The sequence below is a fragment of the Etheostoma cragini genome, chromosome 1, assembly GCF_013103735.1.
Source record: "Etheostoma cragini isolate CJK2018 chromosome 1, CSU_Ecrag_1.0, whole genome shotgun sequence".
Classification (NCBI taxonomy): domain Eukaryota; kingdom Metazoa; phylum Chordata; class Actinopteri; order Perciformes; family Percidae; genus Etheostoma; species Etheostoma cragini.
The window spans coordinates 12,895,594-12,907,225 of NC_048407.1; the positions used below are offsets into that span (position 1 = coordinate 12,895,594).

General features: G+C 36.9%; 1 protein-coding gene and 1 long non-coding RNA gene across 5 annotated transcripts in view; both read left to right on the forward strand.

The window, feature by feature from the left end:
* Positions 1–3,620: 3,620 nt before the first annotated feature.
* Positions 3,621–4,705, forward strand: LOC117946672. The gene is made up of 3 exons (XR_004657076.1): positions 3,621–3,744; positions 4,264–4,272; positions 4,695–4,705. It is a non-coding gene; the product is annotated as an uncharacterized LOC117946672 (long non-coding RNA).
* A 1,836-nt stretch (positions 4,706–6,541) lies between these two features.
* scml2 (Scm polycomb group protein like 2) overlaps positions 6,542–11,632 on the forward strand; it is a 26,834-nt gene continuing 21,743 nt past the window's right edge. For 3 of the 4 annotated variants that reach the window (XM_034874408.1, XM_034874398.1, XM_034874420.1), the window contains exons 1-3: positions 6,542–6,645; positions 11,028–11,116; positions 11,400–11,465. In XM_034874408.1, coding sequence (XP_034730299.1) covers positions 11,095–11,116; positions 11,400–11,465 — 88 coding nt within the window. In that variant the 5' untranslated portion in view covers positions 6,542–6,645; positions 11,028–11,094. Of the gene's footprint in view, positions 6,646–9,209; positions 9,228–11,027; positions 11,117–11,399; positions 11,466–11,632 lie in introns of those variants that run through there. The other variant, XM_034874415.1, reaches the window with a different exon arrangement.

Consider the following 11,632-nt stretch of genomic DNA (forward strand, 5'->3'; position numbering starts at 1 on the left):
CTTTTGCGCAGCTCTGAATCCACTTTATTTATGACATTGTTCATTCAACGGTGAAATGTAATGTCAACGTCACAGAAAGACGCGCAAGAAGACAACATAACCGGCTACGTACTTGTGAACTAGCTACAAACGCCACGCGCATTCATACACACATTCGCATCCGCATATTAATTTTGACATTAACATTGACTTTTTCTTTTTAGAGTTTGCTGAGTGCACCGACGGTGTTTTAACATGAATAGGTCAAAAGGTCCAGCCGCATAAGAGATTCATAGCATTTGTTTACATAAAAAAAAAATTAAAAATCAAAGGATGTTTTTTTTTTAAAAAGTAGTTTTGTGCAATGTGCAAGACAGTCAGCTGAGTGTAGCAAAAGTGTTTTGACATGAAGAGGTCAAAAGGTCAAGTCGCAAAATAGATTCATAGAATTCTTTACATAAAATAATTATTTAAAAAATCAAAGGATAGGTTTTTTTGAAAAAAAATAAGCTTTGTGCAATGTGTAGTAGGTAGAAGATTCAGCTGAATTCATAAAAAAAAAGTGATTTGACATTGATTGGTCAAAAGGGCAAGCTGCATAATCGATTTTTCAAATGTGTCAAATAGCCAACGTCCAATACAAAACCAACTTTACCACGGTTAAGTGGGAGGTGTTACGTTAGAAAGCGCGGTACAGTGTGGAGACCTTAGATTATATTAACGGTCTATGGTGGAGACAGAGACCGGAGCTAGAGAGGAGCGCGGGTGTTTTGAGACTTTTAAGTGCAACCCGTGCGAAAGTCAGGTTGGACATGAGGACATTGACAGTCTGTACGTAAACAAGAGCTGCAGTTACGTAAACCGGAAATATAAACTGTTATAACTAACGTCAACGTTACCAACTCATGCTTGGAAACTTTAGTTAGCATAAAGTTAGCATAAATGTTTGCTTGTTCATTTATCAATTTTGACTTTACTTCAGTTGGCAAACGTGCTAATTCTGTAACCTGTGACAGAACCTCGACGTTAACGTGGTTAACTGTGTCAAATAAATTAAGCAACGTTACAGTAACGTTAGGTAGCCAAAGTTAAGAGTGTTGGCTCACTAGTATAATGTAATGTTAGGTCGAGATAGTGTAAACTGTTTCACCTAATTAGCCAACGTCACTTAAACAAAATAGTTCCCAGTTCATTTTTATTTTTTATTTTGGCAAATTTCTGAATTCAAATGCCTAAGCGCTCAAATGCTTATTTCTGTCTCAACAGATTTGCTGGTGTCAAAGTAATCTGAAGATGTGAGTGTGGATTTATTTGAACTTTGTGGTCTTTGAGCACAGTTGTCACACAAATTCAGATCCCCTGTCTTTTGTATGTTTACAACAGGAAGTGCTCCCTTGGCAGCAGAGTACTTCATGTAGGACCAGACCATTGTGAATGGCCTCATCAATGCCTTCACTGATGCTCTTGTGTTGACGTTTGCCGCGTACTACTGCCTGAACATCTCTTACCCAGCAGCCCAAGGAGCAACGTCGGAGTTCTTGCAGAGGTAAGAAAGCAGAAGTCCATTTTAGGATGACCAAAAAAGAATGTTACCCCTTTAAAATCTAATGCAGTGTAATAAAAGAGCCTTGCACACAACAGGATTTCACAACGTTGTCTTGCTGTCACAGCCTTTGTCTTTTTCACTTCATTTTCTCAACCATAGTGTGTATTAATATAGTCTACTTCCTAAAAGACTATGTGTCTAAATTTCAGTGGGAAAAATTAACTAACCTTATCAACAGAATAAGACAGACTAAGAGTTCTGATGTCATGTCCAAGACATCTATGTATTTTATTGCAGAGCCATTTACTGAATTTAGCATGCTAACAAGCTAACCCCAGCCCATCCTGTGTGGTTATTCTAATTTTTTTCTCAAGAGGCAATAGTCCGATAGTAGAGCTTAATGCCTCCTCCCCTCTAGTTACAGCTGAGATGTGTGTGATGCAACATCTGTGTGTGGGCCTTAGCCGCACAGTGCACAGGTCTGCAATAAGCCACTTTATACTATATTACTTTAAGTTACAATAAGGCTACACAATTAATCAAATTTTAATCACAATCACAAGTTTGGCTTCCCACGATCAAATTTGCGTAATCAAGCGTTTTTTTTTTGTTTTTTTTTTAATGAGTCATTCTGTTCATAGAACGTTTTTTCAAAGCCAATCTACCGCTCGTAAACCACTGTCTGATCATGAGTCAGCCAGTTGTTTCCTGCACCGCGTAGCTTAGTTTCTACATGTAGACAGTCACAGAGGACAGAGTAACGTGAGCAGACGGTTATACGTCGGTCACAAGGTTTACCACTTTACTAGTAAACGCAACCGTCTGTGTCGTTTTTCAGACAACAGCAGTGACCAGTGCTAGTTAAATTTTTCGTTACATGACCCATTTCTTAGGAAAGCCGTGCCTGTGTTTGGCTCTCACCTCGTACTCTCCGTGCAGCCCCTCCCCCATTCACCTACACAAGGCCCCCCAGCAACAGAGACACAGCGGCGACAGTGCCGGTCCACACTTCTGACATTTGTCCACAGTTTTTATTGATATTAAACCAGCTGTATATTGTTAAGCATGATAGACAATCCTGTATTTGTACCAGTGTTTCCGCTGGTAACTCTGTTGTTGCGACGGCCACAGCAAAAATCACAGAAGAACTTATTGAATGCAACTAACTTCAGTTTGAAGAATAATGGCACGAGACAGAGCCTGCTGGACCCGTTTGTCCATTGTGTCCATTTGTAATTGTAATCTCAATATTGATCAAATTAATCGTGATTATCATTTTGGCCATAATCGTGCAGCCCTAAGTTACAGAGGTCAGTGTTGTGCCAATATGCATCCTCGCTGTGCTGTGTGAAATATATGGAAAGGGCATCTATAAAATAAAAAAGAATAAAATAGCATACTCGATTATGACTACTCATTGTTAATTAATAAGATAATATCGTAGATGATATATATCTCCCACCCCTGGGGCCTCCTTTTTTAAGTATGAATTTGACAGTTGAATTATCACATTGTACCATTTTCCTTTTTACAAGAGATATCCCAATGTTGAATTTGGCACTTTGGTATGTTTTACAATTTCTTCCTGATTCGTCGTTATGTCAAGATATAAGGTAGATCATACAGGAGTCCACATTTTCTTACTGAAATTGTTTAATGTATTTTACTTGATAGATGCCTTTTCAAGATCAACCCAGACAAGGGATCCAAAGTGGAGAAGAATGCGACCAGAAAGCAGCTGGCGGTCAGTCCAAAGGTTCTTTGTAAAAAGCGTGCGGACTATGAATGGAGGAAGTAAAAAGAAACCTTTCAGAAGGGAGACCATTGCAATCCAATGTCCCTAGGTTTCTCATGCACAGTTCATGTTGGTCTCACTCCTCTTGTATTCTTGAGTGTTCTTAAACGTTGTCAGGTACATGGGCGTCAGTTGGGTTTGAAATGTGCTGGGGTCAGAGATGCATAGGCAAGTACATTTTCAGAAGTTGTGGTTACAATGACGTATTCATTTTTTTTTTCTCTTTCGCGTGTGTCATGTGTTGAAAGTCGCTATCCTGTAGCTCGCTAATGTAGCCTAAATGTATAAACACGTGGTTTAATGTACCTAAACAACAATCAATGATTACCATATGCCTCTCCCATAATAATCTTCATAACCACTGAAAACTGTCAAAAAATTAAACCAAAAGTCCAATTATTATGGACGTTATCTGACATGAAGCGTTTTCCTTTCCTTAGGCGCTGATGAAGAAGAAAATGTTGATCTGAGATCTTCTATAATGGTTGGATTTTGGTTTAGTTTATTTTGAAGGGCTGAAGTGTTCATGACAAGATATGGCCATGACAAATTTGGTGATCAGTGGTCGTTGTTTAGGTACATTAAACCACATTAAGCGTTTTCAGAGCGTTGTAGAATGTCCCGACAGGCCGTGTTGTGGACGTGAGTGCGCAGCAGCAGAGCGGCTGTGTCTGTCCTGCCCTGTGGGGATAGACATTTTGGTGGAATTCAAAAATGTGTATGAACTTTTTTAACTGAAATGAGCTCGAGGTTTTCAAACAAAGTGGCGGGTACAAAATGACTCATGCTGAAATCTGATGGGCACGCGTACCCACCAAAACTGACGCCTATGGTCTGGTAACACCACTTTGACCCAGATGAATACTAGGTGCCCATTGTAAGCATTTTTGAATTATAGAATTGGTTCACAGTACTTGACAAAGTTACTACTTTTAAATTATAGGTTTCTTCAGTACCTTTTACTTAAGTTACTGCAGTAACAGTGGAAGCAAGCATTTGTTTTAGCCAGTTTTTAAAGTAGCAGAATGACTGTTAAATGTTATTGCTGGCTTTGTGTTTTTATTTCACCGTGAACATTAGCTGAACCTGCTGTAAACTGTTCTTGAACTTTCGCCCACAAGCAGGCAGTTGTTGGACTGCTAGCAGGATGCAAGCAAGTGTTTTCTATTCTCATCTGTTGGTCAACAGAATAAAATAAATGTTGAAACCAGTAGGAAGTGTGTCCTGGTCGTTTCTAAGAGCTGTTATCGTTAAGCTAAATCTCCTTTTCATAATTTATTTAACTACTCTGTTATAGCTCCATTACATTTGAAGGTTGAATGTTTATAAATACACATTTAGTTGTCAGTATTATAGCAGTAATATTTGAGAAAGTTATCAGCAGGTTGGTGCTATAATCAATATTTTTTTTAACAGCATTTGTACATTTAAAACAAAGGTAAATCCATTGTTTTTTATGGCAAAGTATGCTTATTTAAACTTTGAAGGTTAATCAAATCTACATGATCTTGATGTATAATTACATATAAAGACTGATATTATACCTAATAGATTGTAAAATTAATGATAGATTGCTGTAATTACACCTATACATATTTGTTTAATAACAGTTTTTGTATGTTTTTTTTATAGCTAAATTGTATCTATGGCAGACTATGCTTTTTCAAAATTAAAAATCAATTAAATACACAGGCTTTATTTGTAAATATCCATTTACAAATGTATTTTGACATTTTTTTTAAAGTAACAAATGTTTTTTGGGTGATGTATCGCTTTATTACATTAAATATGTATTAAATAAACACGATTTTTACACTAAATTATATTATAAAACTAATAGTGGCACTTTCCCACGATTTTAAGATTATTTGTATAGCAGCATTCAAATGTATTTATAGGTAATTTATTTTTAAACAAACATTAAGCCCAATAATTACATACGATTTAATGTAAGATTAAAGATATAATCTGTTATTTCATTATGGAAAATTACTGTAGTTTTACCAGATAAGATTTTACTGTTATTTTACAGTAATTTTTTGGCGCCCCAGCTGCCGAAATGTTACTGTTTTTTTTTTACAGGATTTTTTTTACAGATGTTTTATTTTTTTATTTTTACTGTGTGGGAGAGGATGTGAGAGCCAGCGTGGCCTGACTAATTACTACTGGCCTTTTAGATTAACACTTTACATTTCCCTCCACAGTTGTAGTACAAAATGCATAAAATATGGAACATTTGGCCAGTCCTCGCCAAAGAAAAACTTTCTTACCAACATTTGTAATTTGAGAGAAAATTTGAAAAAGATTTGGAAAAAAGCATTTCCCATTTTGTCAATGAAATGCGGTTTTGCGAATTGTTAAGTAAATGTACTTATGTACTGTACTTAACAAAAATTTGAACTAAAAATCAGAGCTGTAAAGAATGTTCAAATTAATATTTGAACATTGTTTACACCTCTATTACTGTAGTGTTATCTATAACACTACAGATTACTGCGGATTAAGATGTTATAGACACAAACTATTGTCAGTTTAACAAGATCAACTTTACTAATCCCAAGTAAATAAGCTTTAATTTATTTATTAGCATTAATTATTTGATAGGGACAGTGCTCACTGATCAACTGAGGAAACAGATCAAACTATGCAACATAATTTAAAGTATAGGTTACTCCACCTCCACCAGCTGCTTGGGCTATGTGTGAATAAATATTTTGATCATTCTGCATAATGAGTCTGATACTTAAGTAAAATTTGCAGATAATACTTGTGACTTATTAGTAATATTGGCCTATTGAATGCAGGACTTATATAACAGAGTATTTTACACTAGGGGTGTTAGTGCTTTTAAAGGGATAACAAATGGATTTGGATACTTCTTTCAACATTAATAAACAATCTAGCAATATTCTCCTTTCAATTCGTCTAATTCATCAGACTGAATCCGCGAGTCTTTCATTTTCTTCATTTAGTGACCATCTTTTCTTTATTAGCATCCACTCACATTAACCTGACCTTCCAGTGTCCATCTCATCTGTGTGTCACCACCTTCTCCTGCATGAAGAACAGAGAACACATTCACTGTTCCTGTTTTCGTTTCCACATGACATGCAGTTTATTATCACAACCCAAGAAGAAACAATATCCATCTCATTAAGGCTACGTAATACTAATGACCCATTCCTGTCTGTCTGTTTTTTCTTAACCCCCAGTGGAAAAATATGAATTACAGCACTGCGTGGTGGACATGCGCGGAGTTGCAGCGAATATGGCGGCATGCTGATAGAAAGTGAGGAATCTCCCATCAAAATACCCAGTTTAAACGGTTGGTACAGCTCATGTCTCATTATCACTCTCATATGCTGCCGGTGATGGGTTTCTCTCTCGTTTGCGATCATAAACGGCCATCTTTCTTCTGTTTGTGTCTGCAGCGATAGATAGCATGTCTCCTGTGCAGGCGGAGAGCACCATGGTGCGTACAGTAGCTACATTGAACTCTGCAGATGTGCCTTTGCTTTCTGTGTACCGGATCCCTGCAGAGGATCACACTGCAACTGGAACTACACGTTCCTGATCCCGCAGCCTGTAGGCTGGCATCACGCCCGTTGTTGGAACGTTAGCGGTGTTTATAGCCTGTATAATGACCACTGTCCCGCCCACAAACTGGGACTGTTACAATGCAAATCAAAATGCGTCACAGACTTTTCTTCAATTTCTATTTCGTCTTCTGCTGATTTTAGGGTTTCTCTTCCACACCTAACTCCTGCAAATGAAAGAAATGATTTAACAAAGAAATGATTTATCAACCACACGTGCAACCTATTAGGCCTACGTGTAACTGGCATGTCGATATCAAAATCGGTTTAGATGAGAATTATTCTTTAAAGACTTTTTTTGTGTGGATCTGGAAATCATATTGAGTTCCCACCGTGGAGGTGAAGCCCTGCAGCGGCTCACGCCCCTCAGCCTAATGGAATCCTGATGCTTGCATTTTTCTCAAATACAAAAAGAAATAGACCATGTGCTGCTGGGTGAACCCTTGACTTACTTAGTTAACCTTTTACTAAGTATTTATGAATGTTTAATACTAGGCCAGACCTATAGCCTACGGTATCACAAAGAGCTGAAGCCATTTGTTGATGTAGCCTATCAATCAGCAACTATTTTGACAATCCATTATCATTTAAGTTAGGCAAATATATATTGGGGAAAAATGCTGCTCTAGGTGAGAATATGCTGCTTTCCTCTGTTTATATGATTGTAAACATGATAATAGATTACTCTTTCGTCATTTTTAAAGCAAGAATGTCAACTGTCAAAAATGCTACCTGGTTCTCAGTTGTTATTGATTGATTGGTCAGTTATTTTCTAAATTAATCAATTCATATTTTTTTTCTATAAAATGTCTTCACAATTTCCCAATACCAAAGTGGCAAAAAACCAAGGATGTATCCGGGTCACATAAGACAAAGAAACACAGCAAAAAAGAAGGCTGAAGAGGCTAGAACCAGATCAACTATCAGTTAATCAACTGATTGTTTCAGCCCTGTTCACTGCTTTCCTTTGTCTTATGTGATTAACTCTGACTATCTCTGGGTTTTGAACTTGTTGCATTTTGGAGACATCTACACAAACTAAACTTGTTTCTGGTATTTTGACTCCTTGTCATAAATGTAGGTCAGTAATTGCTTTTTGTAAACTTTGCTTTCGGTGTACAAAAACTTCCCTTTCAAATTAAATTGTGGGGGTTAATTCTCCATAATGAAAATTGTCATCTTAATTTTATTACAACTTTTAAAAATCTAAAAACGGCTTTTATTTTAAAAGTTTTTATTTCACTGTAAATTGTTACAGTTATTATTTTATTATAGCTGTCACCCTGCTCTTAATCAACCCAGCATTTTACACACATTTCTGACATTTTTATAGACTTAGAAGATAAAAAAAATGAAACAAAAGTAAAAGAAAATGCAAAAGTAATCAACTGATTATTGATTTGGAATGTAGTATTATTCTCAGAAATGATCTGTGACATTGTCTTTCATGTAACTTCGGCTGAACGTCATATCACACTTGTAAAGGAACACGTGACATTTATGTATGTAAGCATCAATTATCAAAGTCAAATGCTTAATAATTCAGTCTTTGCATTACATTATTCTTTTCATATTCGGCATCATAATTAAAAAAAACATCTGAGTAAAGCATAATGTTTTACCCAAATATTTTTCTCACTAGAGAAACTATCCGTAACACTTTGACAGCTCCTCCTGTCAAGACAAAGTTATAACCTCTCCTGAAACCAGGTCTCGGGTCATTTTTCAGATCTTCACTGCAAACATTACCCTAATCCCAGATAAGTGGGTGCCTTAGTTGAAATGGAGGTTGTAAAAGTTAAGTGCTTCCTGGTCTGCCAGGAGTTTTTTGTCTGACTCTCTTGTGCTATAGACAGGCAGACCAGTGCAAACACTGAACCAGTCTGCGGCTGAGCAGGAGCAGAGCTCCAATTCTTTTGATGTCACCCAGCAGACGTCCCGCATGCACACGTCTTAATGGCTTTTTATGGCAGCTTGGAATCTTTATGGCTTCTTCAGTCTCAATGGGATTCACTGCAGACACAGAGGGCGCTTCAGAGGCAGGGGCAGCCACAATAGATTGCAGATGCTATGATTTTTAAACTCAAGGAAAAGGAGACATTGTCTGGCTTCTGGAGGGATTGTAACCTATGAATCTTTGGATTTTCAATTGGAGTGTATCACTTTTTATTGGTGCTCTGGTACCTAAGATTATTGTTTTGCTTTGTGTTTATACTATGACACTATGTACGGATTTTGCCGAGATTGGGACTATGCTCAGACGTTTTGTAAACCTGGATGTTTGGGCCAGAGATTCAGCGTAAACAGTGTGGTAACTATTTTATTTTATTATTAATTTGTACATTGCACCAGGAGTAAAAGTAGTCATGTAGCAAAGCTGCCAACTCATGGGATAGAATACTATTTTTTGGACATTTCAATTTCAGATCTCCAAATCAGCATGAGTGCATATGCGGTTGTGTTTATGCTGTGAGGTATTTATTTATCAAGCACAATTGATAGGATTAGATGTTTTTATTTGGATTTAATGCCATCGGAAACAATATTAACTAGTACCTATGACAAGTGCAGAAACCTGAGGCAAAATAAAGTATTTAGATGGAAGATGGGCTCTGTTTGTGAGATTATCTTGTTTTTCTTACTGGCAACAAATCCCATGAAAGGAAAAATACACACACAATATGTTAGTCCACCTGTCAGTACGTTCAGATTGTCTTACCCTGCAGCACTGTGCCCAAACCCATTTGTTCCTACTGCAAACAAAAACTAAAGTGCAGCTGGGCAATGTAGGTTTTAGAAAACGTTACTCAAACAGGAGTGTGCAGTGCAGTTGGGGACTATTTTCAACCATGCATTAACACAGAATTGCTGCTCAAGTGAATATTTAGGTAGTTGGATTGATTTAAAATAAACTACAATGTGTGTTTTTGGTAATGAAGGAACATGGCACCCAGTGCAAGAGTGTGGCTGATTGTGTTTTTAATAGTTTTTGGACAACTCTCTGTAAACCCTACTACTTATTCTTTCATGTTTTGTTAAAAAATATATTTATTCCTAAATCACACACATTTTTGGTAACAATTGGCTTAAGTATGCAGTGCACAGATCATATTAAGCAGAGATAACTAAGAACGCTAAGTTAAGTGAGGTAGAGCATGCTCACTCAGAGCCATCCAGAGCACGTTGGAAATTCCAGTCTCTTTCTTTCTGTTTTATTAAATACATTGTTACTGAAACTTTACTGTTATAAAGAAAAAACATATTTATGAGAATGAGTTTTTACTATAGTTTTGATAAGTAGGCTTAATGTGTCATATTAATTATATTAAAACGTAATTAAAAGTAAATTATATTAACTCATGTTTTTTAGTAATGACTACTAATGCAAACTTGTGTCTACTGCATCAACTTACCGCTCTGTAATGATACAACTTGACCAGTTAAATTTCACCTGGTGTACAAACCTAGACAGTTTAAGGCAACGGGTTTCCAGGCAAATTTGGAGTAAAGATAACTCATCTGGGATAACAGTGCAGCATTGGCTTTGGCCATCAAGCTATTGTTGTTAATCTGTGAATTGGATTTGTTGACAATAAGAAAAATATCACCAGACTTAGCCTTTTAAAAACAAAACATATACCACTACTGCTCAAAAAAGGCAAGTCAGTTTGATTTGTTTAGCACTTTTAAACAACAAAGCGACTTAAAGTGCTTAACCTAAGACACAAAAGGAATTAAAAAAAACATTTAAAAGAAACACAAGACAATAAAAAATTCTGTCTGGATGATTCATAATGTAGCAGCAGATCAGAAATGTATTTTAGCTCAAAACAATTCAGTGCTTTATAAATCAAAAGTCTTTTAAAATCAGTTCTTTAACACAGGGAGCTGGCGCAAAAGAAGCAAGTTTACATCTTTGATGGGGGGTTTGGATCAACGATGGTTTAAACACTAACCTTGTCATTGTTTTGACTTGTAATACTGTGAAATATCACATGGAACCCTGTCATGATCACATGAAAAGGGGACTTGTATCTCACAGCATACATTACAGTGGGGCTTTGATTTCTGGTATCCTGATGTGTTTGGACTGTATCTGTCTCCTCTGCAGTGTCTGTGTGGGGAACAGCCTGTCTGACTTGAGCCTTTCTGCAGCCGCACGTTTAACTTTGGTCATCATGGGCCGGACACCACACAGAGGTAGGCCTTCACAGTGCTGTTTTTATGGTTGTACCGTCACTGTTGTACTTAAAAGGATTCTTGGTTGTACGAATAGACTTCAACATCAATTAAATCAACAAACAAACACAGAAAGATGCTCTCTAACACTTCCGAAAAACACATGATTACAATCTTTGGTGTTGCTTTTTCCTCAGAACTATTCCAATCGCAGGTGTTATGCCTTCATTCTCACAGTAATTACAGTCTGCATATCAGTAGCTCCCAAATTCTGATGAGCAGTTTAATCATCTTTTGATTTCAGATCAAAAAGAAGAGAAAGAGAGACGAAGCAGCATCACAGCAGGATCTCCCCTCGACAAATCTAATGGTTGGAAAACTCTCTTAATTGGTGATGTTTTCATTAATGCTCTTAGATCCAGCCTCTTTTGTGTCAGTACTTACATTCACAGTGATCAACCTATTTATGGCGGTTTTCCACTGCGTGGTATCTACTCGACTCGCCTCGGGTCTACTCGCTTTTTTTGGTTTTCCATT